Source organism: Uloborus diversus, chromosome 5, assembly GCF_026930045.1.
Source record: "Uloborus diversus isolate 005 chromosome 5, Udiv.v.3.1, whole genome shotgun sequence".
In the NCBI taxonomy this organism is placed as follows: domain Eukaryota; kingdom Metazoa; phylum Arthropoda; class Arachnida; order Araneae; family Uloboridae; genus Uloborus; species Uloborus diversus.
The window spans coordinates 157814507-157833223 of record NC_072735.1 but is presented as its reverse complement, the minus strand read 5'-3'; the positions used below and the strand labels follow the sequence as shown (position 1 = coordinate 157833223).

General features: G+C 31.6%; 1 protein-coding gene across 1 annotated transcript in view; it reads right to left on the bottom strand.

Moving 5' to 3' along the window:
* Nucleotides 1-10749, bottom strand: part of LOC129221890 (exocyst complex component 3-like) — a 41239-nt gene extending 30490 nt beyond the window's left edge. The window contains exons 1-3 of the mRNA XM_054856261.1: nucleotides 10626-10749; nucleotides 6144-6271; nucleotides 2713-2825 (exon numbers count right to left, since the gene is read on the bottom strand). Coding sequence (XP_054712236.1) covers nucleotides 2713-2825; nucleotides 6144-6271; nucleotides 10626-10638 — 254 coding nt within the window. The 5' untranslated portion in view covers nucleotides 10639-10749. The remainder of the gene's footprint in view (nucleotides 1-2712; nucleotides 2826-6143; nucleotides 6272-10625) is intronic.
* Between the last annotated feature and the right edge of the window lie 7968 nt (nucleotides 10750-18717).

Here is an 18717-nt window from a genome sequence, read left to right as displayed (position 1 = left end):
GGAATGTTTAATACTCACATTTGTACCTAATTTCTTTGTAATTAACTAAATAATTAAGAGTAAAATCTTGTAATTTCATTTCCTCATATAGAGATTTTTATAGGAGACTATTGCTTGAAAATCTTAACATAAATGGGCCTTAGTATAAAAACTCAAAGAAATAATTTACTGTGATAATTCAGACATTATTAATTACAAATAATCAAGAAAAAACTTCCTCACAATCATAGCTATATACGATAAATAAAAAAAAATAAAAGTCAAATTAAATTTACATTCTTAAACATGAAAAGTATTTTGCAGTATTTACAAATGAATCACAAGTCTGAGGTACATTACACAACTTTAAAAATCAAAAGATCCAAAGCATATTTTATTTAAAGATTTTTTTAAAAAAAGTTACAAATCATGCAATTTATTTACCTAATGTATCAGTGATAACAATTATGGAAACAGGACAAGTAGGTTTTAAGAAAATCATTATGTTTTCCATTGTAGACATTATTTCTCCTGGTTTAATGCATTTAGGAATTTAAAAAAAAAATTTATCAAAGGGAAAAAAATCATTTTAATTAAAAGCCTCAGTACAAACTTAAATGAAAATACTCAACATATTTTAATAATGCAGAATGTCATAAAAATTAATGATTACTGATGCCTTCACCATTCATACATGAGACTTCTTTTAATATATTGGGATCAAAAAAGTTCTTTGAAAGGTAAAAATTTGACATTAAATTTTTGCATAAGAGCCAAGTTACATGGATATGTTCTGTTTTCAAAATTTTACATATTTTCTTTTCTTGCTCTGACTACATTGCCTATCGAGGATGCAAAATGTGTACAGGTATAAGAGCAATTTTATACCTACTTTAAGTGTTCTTGGACTTTAGTTATTTTTGTTCTCTAGTCATTTAAATATTCTAGCGTTAAGATACATATACACTATGCATCGCTTCAATGTTATATAATCCATCTCAATAAATCTTCAGTAATCAAGCAAATTAGGTAGTAAATGTTTCGGCTGAAATATGCTTTTTGCCTATTTTGAAATGCAAAAGACTGAAAAATAATGATAGCTGAAAAAATTAAAAAAGAGCTACTTGAACTTTTTTTTCCATGTAATTTTAGAAAACTTAGTTGGTCTGCCTTGTATATTTATGTACATAATAGGAAAGTTGCATAGATTTTTAAAAAGAAAAACTAAAATCAAAACTATTTAGCAAACTTGCATTACCTTACAAAATATAAGTTTCTAAATTTATTAAATCTGTTATTTATCTATAAAGCTTTGCTAGTTACTTTGCACTAATTAGATTTCACTCTTTGAAATAAAATGTAAAATTTAAGAAACCATTTAGGGGGAAACAATAAAATTTTTCAAAAAAAACATTTTTGAAAAAAAAACACATGGTTTAAAAAAATAAATAAATAAATAATTAAAAAAAACATGGTTTAAACCAAACAACCCAGATTTAAAGTATAGAAAACGATAACTGCAAAAAATGCACTTGAAAACTTAAAAAACAGATTACATAGATACGCGAGCAAAGCGTGCAAACAGATTAACTGCAACAGATTAAACGAGGTTATTCCAAAACGACAGGTGAGAGGAAAAGATTTTTTTTTCTCGCAACTAGTTCGATCAATCCTTTAAGCTCGTAAGTAATGTAGATCTCAGTAAGTACGGTAGATATAAAAATCAGTAAGTAGTGTTTATATAAAGCTGTAACTAGTGTAGTTCTGAATATCAGGTTTTAACATGTCAGGTTTCCTTTGAAGGTTTGATGTCACTGGAAAGGAAAGAGGAAGAAAGATATAGCCAATGTCTAATAGATTTGCACTTATTAAGTAATGTATGCATTTATCTACTTTCAGTTAATCCTTGCTGATTTTTTTGTTTTTTCTTCCCTTTGAAATGTGAAAGACCGCAGATAAACTGTTCACTGATAATCGAGAGTTTACTGTACTTCTAAAAAACAAACCTAATCTTAGACAAAATATTTGTTTTTGAGTACACTTGAAAAAAATGTATTACATTACATAAAATTTTGTAATAATTTATTGAAGCATTCACAGGAGGCAAAATGATTGAAATCCCAAACAAGGCATGCAATTTTTGGCAAAGCACACATTTCATGTTAGCATGTTATCAAAATAATGATTCTTCATAGAAATTTCATTGAAGTTTGAGGAGGGAATATAGGTAAAACAATGAAATGGGGGCTGCTATGATTGGAAATATATTTAAAAATAAGAAATTTTTTAGATTTATATTACATATGGAAGTGCTGTAAAGTCTAAAAAGGACAAAAAAAAATGCAAAACAAACACAAAATGTTGGAAAACTTTCATTCCTGCATTTGTGCAAGTTTTAGAGGTAGAAAACAAAATATCTCATGAAACAAAGGGATTCATTTTTATGAGCAAGAGCAATAGTTATGGTAAATATTAGTCAACTTTAACTAAGCACTAATTTTTTAAATGGTTAAGACATGTTTTGAAGTTAAAAGCAGGGACCGATACAAGAGGAAGGTCAAGACCTCCCCCCCCCCCCTAAAGCGTCAACAATATTATATATCCATCATTATTATAAGCGAGCCGAATTTAGTAATTGTATGCAAAATGGGTGGATTTCTCATTTAAAGGTGTAAAATCGACAAAAATTTCTCAAAACAATGAAATAAAATTTTGAAACAGAACAAAATTTACTCTGTATTAATTTCTTTGATTTCAGTCAATGCAGCCTCTAGTTGCTTCAATCCAGTTTGCACACCATCTAACTGAGTTTGCATAGCAGTTTTAAGCACTCCATCTACAGCAGCCTAAAATCAGTTAAAATATGCCAAGAATTAATAAAATGAGTAAATAATTGAAATTGCATTTAGTGACACAGGTAATAATGCAATAGTCACAATCCAGACATCTTTTCTATGTTACAAAGTTTTAATAAGTCATTGTACTGGTCTGAGAACCAAGTAAAGCATTGTTAATACCTCTCCTCAATTGTACTTTTACATTTGTATATCGTCTTCAAAAAGTCCCTATTCCATTTAGTACAAAAGTACATTGTTTATGCGTAGTAAAATATTGCATTACACATTGTTTTTCCCTTCCTAAAGTTAAAAAATTGACTATCTTTGTAACTTTCAATAGAGGAGAGAAACATCTCAAGTATGGGTGAAATGGCACTTCCTCCTTTTCAATAAGGATGAAAGGGAGGAAGCAATGAATGAAATGATAAACTTAAAGCTTACTTTGTATCTCAAAACTCAAGTGAAAAATCATTTCATGAACTAAATTCAAGTCATATTACAATGAGTAACGCTCAAAGGCAATCAGCATGTAAATGACGATAAAAGGAGTTTTTTAGCTAAGTCTATAATCTAACTGCATAAATAATTACTTTTTTTTTTCTTTTTTTTGAAATATACATTGAAAAATGAGTATTTAGAAAATGCAATAAAAGTATGTTTTATTTCATTTTTATAATTATTTTGTTTAAAAAGTCAAATATTGTTTTTAGTGTGCAATTGTTACAGAATAATTTTAGCTAGTTGCATAAAAAAGATTTATAAGAACCTTAAAACTGTTATATTTCAATAAAATACTAGGGGTATACTAGGGTTGAACTCCTAAAAATAAAAGAGACGTTTTGATTACACATCCTTTTCATTTGTCTATGTCGTTCCACTCCAGTCCCTTGAATGAGGTTTAAACGATGCTTTACTGTATTATTGATATTTCTCAGATCAATCTACGTTTTTAATTTAAGGTTTCCATTTTGTGAAAAAAAGAGATCCATTTTTAAGAACTTTCTTTATTTTTGTGAAAAAGACTTTTCCGGTGGGGTATTTTCCCTTTCAAATTTTCTTGTGAAAATACCTACCTTGTCAAATTATAAGGGGAATTTTCAACTATCACAGCTTTAACCTAAAATCCCTTTAACCCTAAAGATTTTGCAGCTTTTTTTTTTTTTTTTCATTTTAATATGAATGTGCTCAAGCGAGTTGATTGAGCTTAAAATAAATGACAAAGTTCAAATGAAATTTTGTGAAAGGACAAATTTATGAATTTTTGTGATAAGTCCATTTTTACAACATGGAATTTTGTGAAGGGTCAGTCCCGAAACAAGCCCGATTTCTGTCTAGATCAACCTCTGTATTTTGATTCCGTAAATATAATGCAAATAAAATTTCTAATAATAAGCACGCCTCTATAAAACAAACCAAATCATAGACAAAAGATTCATTTCTGAATATTTTTTTCCTTGAAAAATAATTTGTATTTGTTATGTTGTGGGATGTTCCCTCAAAACAAAAAAGAAGCAAGGTACTTCCAGATAAAATGGCATGTAATTTAATTAAATGGGCACTTCCTTCAATAGAAATTTTGTAGCAGAAAAGTTGAGTTTTTAAACTTTCTCTGTATACTATGTGCATATAAAACAAGTATTTTTCAATAGTATTTTTTTTTTAATAATAAAAAGACTTTTACTGTTTGGTTTTTAAAAAATGCTAAAAACTGAGAAAAGTCAGATTTTCAATGAAATGAAATTTCAGTGGATAAGGGAAAAGAGGGAGTTGCAGTTCAAAGGCTTAGTTTGTTTAATGAAGTTTTTTTACAGTTAAAACATCAGAGGGACAAGAAGGGAGCATTGAGAAACACAAAAAAGAGAGTAGAGCATACTGAACCATAACTTAAAAGAAGAGCCCCCCTAAAAATACCTCGGGGAGACACTAAATCAATTTTTTTAAAGTCAAGAAAACATTCTATAAAGTTGATGCTTTGTAATATGATACATAATGGTTCCTTATGTTCAAATATATGTAAATAAAAAGCATAAGTTTAAAATTGCAGGAATAAAATGTGAAAATAAATATGAAAACATAGGCGGCTTGTACAGGGTAGGCAAGGGGGCAACCCCTCACTTTCAAAGTTAAAGGCGCCTTGCCCCCTCACTTTTCAGAGTTAAAGATTAATGATTGATTGTAAAAATGATTTTAATAGGGTTAATTGATTTATTTCACGAAAGTAAAAGCTAAAAATCCCAAATATAAGAACTTTCTTATCTAATTTCATACAAATGGAACTTTAAAATGAAAGGGTGACCCCCAATGAAAGGGTGGGGTTTTGACAGAACTGTCAAAACTTTGGATGCCGTATTCCACATTCGCAGAAGTTATTAAATTAGTAACATTAAAAACTAGTAATATAGCCAAACTTTACAAGAAAAAATCAGTTTCAGGTTCCACCCCCCCTAATTCCTACAATTCCTTTGACCACCCCACTTTTTTATTGCATCAGTCGCCTTATGTGTAAAAATATCTCATTTGAGCATGACAGAATTGAAGCATTAACAGGATGCTTTATTTCCATCGCAGTAAAAACAGACAAATATAAACTGCAAATAGAGAAAAGTTAAATATACCTTTTATAATGTTTTTTAAAGCAGATTTTATTAACGGTTAAGCTTTTATTCACGCTATTGACAACCAAATTCATTGTTGGCCGACAAGGAAATAAAACGCAATGATTTAAAAATTTTATCTGTTGCCAGTTTCTATTTAATAGCAAATAAAATACTTGACATTGATTTTTAATAACATAAGGTTTTTTAAGAGATTTTCAATTTTCCCTCTTGATTCTACAGTTGTGGTTCAGTCAGGTGTTTTTAAAATTTTTAATTTTTTGTTGTTGCTTGTAAATAAATAGGTTAGTTATGAGTTAACGAAGAAATGCATCAAAAATATTTGCAAAATTTGAAATAATATAAAGAACAGTGTTTTACGAGAAGGTATAAGAGATGCCATTATCATCTATAATCACTTTTCTTGTTTGTATTTTCAGAAAGACTTTCTGCAACATACTGAGCATTACTACCTTGGACGTGAGTTCATAAACCTGTTCTGTGTGATCAAGTACACGAAATGCATGTTGTCAATAAGCTGAGCATTTCAGTTTACATTGCGCAACTTTGCAATAATTAAAACCGTAAAACTTCATCCTCATTCGCGGTAAAAGGACAAGCAATATTAAGCAAAAATGAGTAAATGTACTTTATTTATTTTACTAACACGGAACAAATTAACTGACAAAAGGTGCAAGAATGTTTCTTTCATAACAGTTAGGTACCTACTTACTTTTTTACGCAGTTCTCGATTGATGTATTTATCTATATTTTCTAACTGATCTGGTCTTTGTAACATGTTAGCCACATGCTTAGCTGCTGTAAGTGCAGCTTCATTTTCAATTTGTTTCATGTCAAAGCCTAGAAAAAGAAAGGAAAAGGTATAAAATTTATTAATATACATCTTTACAATTTAAACATAGACAAAATGTTTACCTTCATTTAATTTTTTTTTTTTTTTTTTCATGTAGGGTTTTTTTTTTTTTTTTTTTTCTAAGCAATGACAAATTTCTATTTATTCTCATTTGACCGTCTTTGATGTTCCTATGATCTTTCAGATTACTTATGTTTCCCACAGACCAAAAAAGGGGCAGGGTCCTTCCAAATAAAAGGGCACAAACTAAAAGAGCATTTTTTAATAGAAATTTTGTAGCAGAAAAGGTGCTGTTTTTTCCTTTAACTTTTTTTTCTCTTGTATACTAAGTACATAAAAAACACAAATACAAATGTGACAACCAGGCTTTGGGCCCAGCTAGGCAGGTCCTAGTCTATTTATTAGTGTTAAAGGAAGATCAATGGCTCTTTTAACGCTATCCACCTCCTTGCTCAGTACAGCCTCTTTATGTGTAACCTTTCAATATAACAATATGAATTATAAGAAAGTAATTATCAATGTGAGGCAAAAGAATTGCATAGGAAACAAAAACCATACAATTAGTTTTTTTTATGAGAGTGGATGCAATCACATTTTGATATGTGCTGAAAATAAGGGAATTTAAAATTAGGGGAAATAATCAAACATAGTTTGAAGTGCAAAGTTTTTCTTAGGCTAAGTATTTAATCTCATTATAATAAACAATATAAGCATAAAACGTCTTATTAACTTAACTAAGCTTACTTAACTTAAATATGGTGGGAGTTATTTAGGTTTTTAGCTTGAACTCAGTTAAAATTTAGGTTATTTTTTATAATTTTATTAGTAATTAGTTTTTAGCTTAGTTAAAATTTAAGCACTACTTTCTTTATTAAATCTATCAGTAAAAAGTGAAGGAACTGTCCCAGCTTTCTTTTTGACACCGCTGGAAAGAGCGGCTTTTTTTACTCCAGATCTAATTTGACAGATGGTCGAAAAACTAAGATTCTATCTCCAAAGGAAAAAGTTACGAGCCGTTAAAAATCAAGTTTGAATAATCTCACATCCATTGAAATTATTGATGTTTTATTTGGCGTTGCCATTGTTACATCTTTTCGATTCACATGTTTCTTCTTCCTTATTCACAAACTTTAAGGGTTTCGATTTTAACTAAACATCTTATGCTCAACTCAATTCAAGCATCGAGATAAAAAGCAAAATATACTACATTTTTGCAAAGCCCAGGAGCCCCTCAGCCCTTACAACTCTGCAAGTTGGTACAAATTATTTTGAAACTCGGGAAAGGTGTGCTTTGTGTTACAAAGGGAAACTCAATGCGTTTTTAGTCTGTTTCTTTTTAATTAACGATTTTAACCTTTGCAAATCAAACAAGATTTCGAGGCAATCTTCAAGGGTTGGTGAGCGCTAGCGAGCAGGAAGCAAAGCCCCCTAGTTATTTTTAAAAAAAATTAAGGTTTCTTTCTTCCTTTCTTTTTTGTAAATGTGTCAATTGTGTTAATTGTACATTCTCCTTGTGGTTTCAAACATTCTATTAAAAGTTAAAGATGTTTTGAAAAAAATAATAAATACATCGCTATAAACATAAATGGAACCGAAAAATGCATGTGAAATAGAGAGGGGAAACTAAAACTTTTAGGAAGAGGAAAAATGCTCAATTTGCAAAAATTAAATCCCAATTTTAGCGAATGATAAAATTCGAGTATTCACGTATATACATTCATAACATCTACTGCAAAGGAACATATAGGGTATCATTCAAAACAATTTTTAAAAAAAAGAGTATTAAAGCTGCAATACTGTCTCCTAATTTGTCGAATCAATTCATCAAATGTGTCTCCCCCTCCCCCCCCCCCAAAAAAAAATAGGAAGGAGGTCACAGTGACCTCTGGTGACTTTTCATCGGGGTGAACCTGGGGGGCGGGGGTGCAATTTCTTAAGTTTGCCAGGGGTGCCAGATCTTGTAGGTATACACTACTACCCACCATTAAACTCATTCTTTTTTTATCCTGATCACGACCCTAGTAAAAATTGAATCCTATCCTAAGTTTTAATTCACAGTAGCAGTGATAAGGCATCACTTCTGTTAGGAGAACATAGCAACAATGACATTAAACAGAACTCCAAAAGAACTAAAAAAATATAACACTATGCCAGGAAGTTCGACAAAACAAAATAAAAACAAAATGTGGTCTCTGATATATGATAAATTCATATTCACAGAACTCCAAAAGAACTAAAAAGTACAGTGGCTCCCAAAAGTGTTCGTACACCTTGAAATTTTTTAGTAAAACCAAAATAACGCAAAACTGAATTCGAATATGAAGTCCAATTTTTTTTCACTTCATTCCTATGCCATTCTGAATAAAAACCAGCAGTTTTCTTCAAAATATTGCCAGATTTTATTTTTGAAATTTGTCAAAAAATGAAGAGACAGAGAAAAAATATGCCGCAAAAGTCATGGTACACTGAAATATTTTCGAATAAATTCATGATTAAAATTATCATATGTGGTTTTTTTATTGTTTTTGCATTCTAATGACACTGTAAAGTCATTTGCCATTAATTTTTTGTTTATTTATTCCCTAATATTCTGCTTATTATTTTTAAATGGCAGGTATGCGTAGAAAACAACAAACGCGATTCGAAATTTGATTTTTTCCCATCGAAGTAGACATAAATTGGTTTAAAATGTCTCTAAATTAGTTAATTTATACCATTCTATAGTGAAGTGCTTGATAAAATGATTTAAAGACAAGAATCGGATCGAAAACAAGGTAAGAAAAGGTCAAATGGTAAACTTAACAAAGCGTGATCGGAGGTTTACCGTTAAAAAAATTATAAAAAATACACATTTGAGTGCTGAAAAAGTTTCTGCAGAATTGAATGCAACATTTTATGTTTATTTTTCACCTAAAATTGTTTGCCAAGTTCTCCGATTAGCTGGATTAGAGGGGACCTCTTCACGCAGAAATTTTTCTTGTTCGTGCATAAAACAGTAAGCTTACGCTATCCGTCGTACAATCAATGATATTAAGGCTCAAAACGTTTTGGAACAACGTCTTACTTATAGATGAAAATATATTCAATATTTTGGGTTAAATTGTTGTATATCTGTCAATAGAAGAAAAAATGAGGAATTTAATCTTAAGAATTTAGTTGGATCAGTTAATCAGGACGGTGAAGGTTTTCTTGTGTGAAGGTGCATAACTGCATCAGGAGTTGGAAATTTAGAATTTTTAGAAGAAATAATGAATCATGCTGTTCATTTAAATATTTTAAAAAACAATTTTAAACTATTAGCCCAAAATTTGGTAGTCGGAAACAACTTTGTTTTTTATCAATATAACGATAAGAAGTACACATTTGCGATTGATGCCTCAAAAATTGTCCTTAAACTTTGAAATATCTCCTCAATCGCCAGATTTAAACTTAATGAAACATATTTGGAGATATTTGACGGCTAGATTACGAAAATACTCCATTGAAACGAAAAGCAAACTACAAACAGTAAGACTCGAAGAGCGGCTAACACTTACTCAGAAATTGCATAAAAAAAGAAAGAAAAACAATGAAATCTATTCCAAGACGTTTAAAAGCTGTTGTTGATACTGCATGATATTCTACTAAATAATAACTTTGTAAAATGTTAGATTATTTACCAATTTTTTGACATTTTTTTCAAAGTGTACGAAGACTTTTGTGAGATAAAATTTCCAGCAATTTTTGGTTTTTGATTTTTTAAGAATTATGTTTTAATGTTTTATTAAAAATTTTCATGTAGTTTTGTTAAAAATAGATCATAGATCTAATAATAAAATAATTATTCCGAAATATTAATTCTAAGCAATGGATAATGGCCAATTTCATTGAAAGTCGTAGGTGAACACTTTTGGGAGCCACTGTATATAACAATGCCAGGAAGTTTGACAAAAACTGTGAGAGATATTCATCTTGCAAAATAAAAACAAAATGTGGTCTTTGTTATATGGTAAATTCATGTTCAATCCAATTAAACTTTACATTATAATACTGTGGCAATTATAAAAGCGGTAATTTTAGAATTTAGTTCTTTTCCTTATTTTTATCTTCCGGTTCCTATCGACTTGCGTGTGCTTTATCTAATAAATAAAATACATGTTTTTACAAATTTCTTGATGTAACCCATAATTTGTTATAATATTAACGACATATGTCAATTATGGACATTCAAATTCAATTGACAGCTTGATTTGAAATTTATGTAAACTTTTTTTTAAGTTAACAAAATTTTTGTTTTTCCTAACTTAAGAGTGCATTTTAAATTGTATTTAGAAAAAGATAAATCACCGCAAAGAAACTTACTTGAAATGAACATGTTGTATTTATTTCTCTCCTCAGCGTAATACACAGTAATTTCTTAGCTTCTTTTTGTTTTACATAAAAACATAAACACAAAAATTTATCTTCCGATTTGTTTATATTCGACTATTCGACTATCGACCGGGGACGAGATTGCACATTCGAGGAAAACCTGACCGGAGAACAATAAGTCAACCGCGGCACTCCAAAGAAATTGTCCATCTTTTGATCTAACCGGCACTTGGCGTTGGCTTGTATATCTGGCGATTAGATTATTGGCAGGGTATTCATGTTTTTCCGGAAGGAAACCATTTTTTTTACGTTCGAGCGGTTTTTGGTGGAGGTATGTGGTTTTGAATTTTCCGACGTTTGTATCATTTTTTTTAAAATTGATCAATCATTAACCATAATAGTTTGTTTGTAGATATTTATTGTGTATTATTTATATTTCTTGTTGGCTTAGAAAATATATATTGAATCTTTAATGTATTCATTCTAATATTTAAGTCGTTTAATACCTTATCATTCGCATTTAAGATTATTAATTTTGTATTTTAAGTACTGATCAATGCAAAGTACGCTGGTTATTTTTGCTTGTGCATAATATTAAACATTATATTTGTAACGTAATATTTAATTTCGCATCAACGGTGTTCGAGCTAAATGGTTGTTTCACTGTGTTTTGTATAATTATATACGAAGTATGTTATTTTTGTTTTAACTATTATATTGGGCCGGTCTGTTTGTAATGTTAGCTACAAGCATTGCAGCAGAGGGAAATTAATTTTTGAGCTGGCTAATTAGTAAAATTGAAACTTAATATCAAACAATATTGAGCATCTTCCCGAGGTGGATTTTATGACTTCTTGTATTCATGACATTACGATTCTACAAGCATATAACTCGATGCGTTTTTATGCTAAGTATGTTTCAATGTGGCAAAAGTGAGTTAAATGCTGTGTTTTCTCCTCTGCTTTGCAAATCGTCAACAAGTGATTTGTTTTCATGTAATAATTTCAAATCTTCCTAGGGTGAAAACGTCCTGCCATCTAAGAAAGGACAGGGGTTTGAGAGCCCCTGATAATCTGTAATTTTCAAAACAATATTTGATTGATGGAATTATATGATGACAAGGTGTATTTTGGGCTAGTGCATTCCTCAAAGGATAGAGCTTCTATTCTGATAGCTACAGGGTTGGCAAGTTTCTGTGGAGGCGGTTAAAACCACTGGTAGAAACCGGTTAAACCGGCATGGCGAAAACCACTTTCTGTCACAGTTGCGGCAGAAACTGGCAAAAACTCACAAAAAAAAAAAATATTGACATGCAATAGGAAGTGCATGGAAAAAATAATTATTAACCAAAGCACATTTTAATTATATTACCACAATTTAAAATCAAATATTACATTGTTTGGACCCTGCAGTTGCTTCTTCAAAAAGGTTATTTCTAAAATCTAAACAGTTTCTCAATCTAATATGTACAAATGAGAAACTTTAGAATATTCCTGCAACAGAAGAGCTAGCAGGCAATGCATGAAGGAACAAGCAATGTTTGAAACTTTCATCTATTGTTTTTTTTTTAACTGGTCCACCATGTAGTAACTGGGGTAGTGGGAGAAATTCGACTGGAAAATAAGTTTCGAGAAATAGGGCCAATTTATTTTGCAAAGGTGTGACATTAGGTACAAAATTTATGTTAATATTGGCAAGTAAAATTCTGGCACTTTCTTCTTGAAGCACGTGATAATTTCGATCACAAACAATTTAGATGAAGCATATAAGTGAGCAAATTAAAATCTGAAATGCCTTTTAATTTTGTATGTCGCTCTTTCCTGAGCACCTATATGATTTTTCATCCTTTGTTAAATTAATCCAAACATTACGAGCATCTGCAAATGAAAAGTTCCCTTCTCGAACTAAATCAAGGGCATTAGCATAGAATTTTATTTTTTTTAAATGATGAAATGAAGTTTCATTTTTTAGTTTACTTAAACGAATATCATTTAGCAATCACTTAAGTAATTAAAGATGCTTTTAAGTTTTTGCCAGTTTCTGCCGGTTTTTACCGGTTACAACCAGTTTCTGCCACTGGCACGGCAAAAACTAGTTTCTGCCGGCAGAAAGCCAACCCTGGGTAGTTACTAAGATGAAAATTTGACAATTTGTCAAAGTAGTTTGTGAAATAGGTAACTAATTGTCCCCAATCCATGCAGTTCATGTTAATCATATTTCTTTAAATCACCTTTTTTTTTGCAGAAAACCTATGCATCCTGTCTTCAACGATGGTTCCTCTACAAAGCGGATATTTTTCCTATAAAACTGGGCTTTGAACCCAGTATCTTCCTGCTTTACATATTTCCTTCTTTGCAGTCTCCCTGTGAATCGACTGGACTGACCTCAATTTGAGCAATCTGAAGATGGAAAAGGTTGACAAATTTCCTTGATATCTTTCCATTGAAAGAGACTTGTTGAACAAGGTGGCAAGGGTAAGTTCTCTACATGTCATTTTTAAATTGTTGTTATAAGTTGTTTAAAATGCATTTATATGATCTATTCAGTGTGCTCTTTTTTTTCTCACTCATTTTCTGAAAAAAATATTGTCTCCCCAAAAAAACTGCTTGTGTCAAGGCCTGAAAAGCACCTATAATGTTCTGGTCTCAATCAAGATTTCCGCTATGGTCACATTTTTTGAAAAATGCGAAAATACTATTTAAATTGCAAAAATGGAACAAGGCATTTTTGCTTTTTTTTTTGCTCTAATATAATAAGAAAAAGAAGGGGCAATTTTCAAGTCGATATTCTATATTAGAAATTGTGCGGTCAAGTGGTTTGGCAAGGATCATATTTTATTTTCTTCGGGAAGGTAAAAACGTATAAGGATGAGCTGTTTTTACTTGTTTTTCATAGAATGAATAGTGTAAAATATAATAAAAGTATCGCACTGTGTATTGCATGTCTTATTTTAAATAAGTATTTCATTATATACAAAAAATATTTATCGAAAAAACATTCAGTCTAGAATCCTTTTAGTAAATTTTTTTTACACTTAAAGGTTTTTAAAAAAAGAATAACAATTCCAGCGATGTAAGATTTGTTATTTTATTATTTTGAAAATCGAAATGGAATTTTACGTAAGGTAAGGAGGGGGGTGAAAAATCTTTCGACCCCCCCCCCCTCCCCCATGTAAGGGTAATCAAGTTGCCAAAATCATCCTTACGTAATCAATGAATGGCCTCTAGAGATTCAAACTGACTTACCCGGAATCCATAAAACCCTAAATTAGTTTTTCGTCGACGAGAAAGGTAGGTACTTTAATGTTTCAAATAGCCGAATTAAACATGAGTTACAAATTAGGAAGATACGAAATCTATTTTCTGTTCTGAAATTACCTCCAATAGTGAATTTCTAATAGAAAATTATTTTGAGACTTTTTTTTTTCAAAAAATAAGATGTTCCATTGAAAGTGGTACTTTAAAATGGAAAATCCCCGCAAAAATTGCGGGAAAACGAACCCATAGTAAGCTTATTGGATGTGCAGTGGGAAGTACTTGCCCACAAAATGGCGGACGATCGTTGGTTGAAAAGGAATCACTTTTCTACCACATGGACATCCATCTAGTTAAGCGAACCGGTTCCCATGTCCATGTTTTCCTCCCTTCTCTCTTAAGATTCGCGGCGGTCCCGCCTCAGTGGGCGAGTGGTCTAAGCGATTCTTTCTCACACTTCCGCTTCCGAGTCACAACTGTATTTACGTCGAGGACTGCATACTAAGTGCTTTGCTTCCATTATTTTTTATACCAATAGATGGCAGCACCATCACCGGATCAAACAGTTAATGAGAATTTAGAATTAGTCCAGGAGCTAATAGCTACCTGGTACTAGACCCCCAAAGGTATCGTTTCACTTGGAGGACATTGAGACCACGAGCATATTTAACGTCGCCCAGTCCCCTTTAATGACGACGGTGGGTCTTCGACCATCGAAGTTCGAACTCGGGACCCTCCGGCCCCGAATCCGACATTCTACCGATCGGGCTTTTCTCACACTTGAGGCGGTGGGTTCAACTCCCACCCTCGCTCCGCATGTACTTCCCCCTCTTTCTGATGTAAATTCTTTCATGTGTTTATATGTAATCTACTGTAATAAAAAATATATCATGCGTAAGGGAGGCAAGACACTCAGATTGTAGTCCTCATCAAAATAAACCCGTGCAATAAGCAGCAAAAGAAAGAAAGAAAGTCTACTAATTCAATTTTCATCTCTAACATGTTGCATTTGTTTTTGTCGTGATTCAGGAGACTGAGTTTTGCGTTATGTACTTTCTTGTCTACCTTTTTTAGTTTTGGGAGATTTGACTGACGCCGTTTCTTAACTCGCGTCAGCATGAGTTATACATGCTGCTTTTGCTGAAGGTCATGCACATGTAGCTTTAAGCCGAGTTAGGCCCCTAGAAGCAGGACTTGATTGCTGAACAGGCCAACTAGGCCCGGGCTTAGGGCTCCCGATATTTAGGGGCCCCTAAATGTCTGAAATTACTTTAGTCTTGCTAAAATTTATTCAGCCGACAGCTAATGCTATAAAGTTTGAATACAGGGGCCCCCAAAAAAAGTATTTGGCCTAGGACCCCTCGATATTTTAATAGGGCCCTGCCTAGAGGGACTCATTATCAGTAGTTTAGACCACCGCAAGTTACTTAATAAACCTCAAGATACAAACTCTCTCAATAAAATGACAAGATTGAGAAGTGTATCCTCTCATAATCATCTAAGTCAATGAAAATTAACTAAAAAGTGTAAAATAAAAAAGAAATATTAAAAAAAAACCCCGACTGCGTAAAAACCTAAAAAGAAAAATGTATGAGCCCTGTAGTTAAGAATGTTATTAAGTATTTCTGATAATTACACCATTGAAATAGTTTTATAATTGTACACAGATAAGACTAATCATAAATTCAAAAGCAGAAGAGAAGGATCAACAGTCGGAGCCCATTCAAATTTTACGGGGTTCCTTGAATCAAAAAGGAATGGGCCCCCACTGTTGATCCTGTCCCACTCTTGTCTTACCTGTGTACGGTTATAAAACTATTTCAATGGTGTAGTTATTCAGTAGTACTTAATAACATTCTAAACTACTGGGCTTATACATTTTTCTTTTTAGTTTTTTTGGTTTTTACGCAGTCAGGTTTTTTGTTTGTATTTAATAACTTCTGAATTCACTGGAAAAGCAGTGGCAACTCTTGTTATCCAAATGTACATACATGCAGTATATTTCATTTTAAGATATAGCTTCGAAACTACTTCACGTTTTCTTTTGTATTGATACCAAGACCTTTACAATGATTGAGAGAGCAGGCAGGTGTCATACCGGTCTAAGTAGAAGAGAACATACACCCTCTCTGACTGCCTGTTAGCACAGAAAAGATTTGTGCTTGGTTCCACAGATCAAGATTTGCATCAAAGAAAGGAAGAATGCTCTGGACGGGCAAAATAGTTCTCTAAACAATCTGGTTACTTTTACTTTTCACATCCTTTCTACTGCAAATCGAAGGGATTAGAAAGTCCCTTGGGAATAAGAGGGTATTGGAATGCTCACTCTTGATGATCATCTTTAGTCACCATTTCGTATTGACGCTGAAAATTTACTTAAATTTGAATCTTGTATAAGTTTCAATACGTGCGATAGTAAATTCTTGAAATATATCGAAACCTTTTGAAAATCATGTCAAAAAGAGTGAATGCTAATTTACATGTATGTGTTGGATGGATGACTATTTTTAATAACCTTGGTTACTTCGCGCTTTCGGATAATACGTGCTTTTTCTTTATCCCCCGAAAAGCACAATATAACAAGGGGTAACTGTAATATCAAATTGAGTGATGAACAAGCCAGGGAAAAAAATCTTGATGAAGAAATGAAGACTGGTGTCGAAGGGATACTATGTGGGCCTTGCTTCCGGTTTCTGGCATGTAAACATATTGTTGAAAACAGTTATATTTGTACTGGTGAAAAAGATGTATTAAATCATAAATATATAATTTATTACTCTGCAGCTCTACAATCTGTGGAAACTTTGTTAGATGCTATAAGTTGAAAAAAAATTGATTATGGTGACACTGCTGGGCCCATGCAATCTGTTTATTTGGTTTGAAATATCTATACAAACAATTGTATTGTTTTCATATGCTCCTGTAGTAATTCTATTTTAATATTTTCTTTTCCGATTTTTAGTCTGGAAAAACATTAAATGATATAATGCATTTATTGGTCATACAGTTACATATTTTGAAAATGCATGTGCTTATAAATTCTAAAGAACTATCCTAGTTTGTTTATTTGTATTAACTGTACTTATTCTATATTTTGTAGGTTTTAGTTCTTTGAAAAATACTGCTCCTGGACCCCTACCCCTCCAACAGTTGATGTTACCAGTTGTATGTTTTAAAGATGCTTGTGCTCTATCTGGATATCTCCTCAAAAATTGAAGATTTGAACAGACTATTTCACTTTACTACTAATCCTGAATGATGTGTTGCTCTGTTTTTTCTAATATTAGCAATGTGGTGCGCTAGGCTTTTCGAGTGGAATGATAATTCAATTACTCAGTTTATTAAGATTCTAAAATGTACTTTAACTTGAGAATCTTGTGAGATTTATTTTATGTATTCTTATATCAACTACTTTTGAATTTTTATTGTTATAAAAAAGATGTATTGAAATCATGGACTACGAATGTACCTGTAAAATGCATATAAAACTCTTATTCACAAAACTTTGTTTGGATTATGTCTATATTTTTAACTTTAAAGTAAACATCTCCATGTAATTTTAGAAAGTTTCTACTTCTACATCAGAAATAATTTTAATCCCTATGCATTATGTGATATATTGCCGTATCTGAGAGGATATTCAATTTTATTTGATACCAGGGGAAAAAAGATGTCTAGTGCAAAGAGTTAAATGTGTAAATAAATAATGAAAATATACAGCTGAAAGTCTGAAGTTATGAAAACTGCTGTTAATGAATTATCAAATTTGTACTTTATTTGTTAAAAACAAATCAATCATTTTGAAGCAGATAAATTGGCTATTTATTATTCAGTCAGAATAAAGTGCGACAGTGAAGGTTATGGAAAAATTTACATTTTAGTCCTCTCTTAAAAAATAAAAATATATGTATAATTTTGTTCACAATACAATTAAGACCTAAATCAGAATATTATTAAAATAATTTTCATACTTCTCAATCAAGAACTCCAAATATACTTGTACATGAAGAATATTATTATTATTTTTTTTCTCTGCAATTTTGGAAAATCAAAGGTAGAAAATTTTAGGATATTTTAATTATTCAAGTTACCTGTACTTTAATATGGGTTAAACTATTTTTACTTTCTTCTATATCTAATATATAGAAAAAGGTATTGAATTCGTTCAAATTTTGATAGATTTGAACGTTTTCGGGGTGTGCTGAGTAGTGTTTGTGTGTCACGTACGTGTGTGACCAGTTTTTTGTGGCCGCTCTACAGCAAAAACTACCACATGAAATCAAACAAAATTTGGTACACATATGTGCCTCAATGTGAACTTATGCCCATTGGTTTTTGGCGCGAATTCCTCCAAGGGGGGTGGAGCAATGGGACGTTTCTTGAGTTACGCGTGCTTGCTATTCCTCTGGAAGTAACTGGCGGAATCAAACAAATATTGGTCCGTATGTTGCCATTAACAGGAGCAGGTACTGATTCATTTTTGGTGTCGATATCTCAAACGGGGGTTGAGCTATAGAACGTTTTTTGTCTTCAATTGTGACTGCTGTATCTCAAGAAATAATGAACGGAATCAAACAAAAATTTATTGACAGGTAGCCCTTAGAAGGTATAAGAGCTGATTTTATTTTGGTGTCAACAACTGAAAAGGGGGTGGGGTAATCGAACATTCTTTTTTTCCATTGTGAGTGCCATATCTCAAGAAGTAATGTTACGTTCTGCATGAAATTCGGAATAAATGTGAATTCATATGAAACAGGCATTGGTTCAATTTTCACGCCAATCGCTCCAAGAGGTGCTGATTTTTTTTTTGCGAATAAAAATAGCTTTAT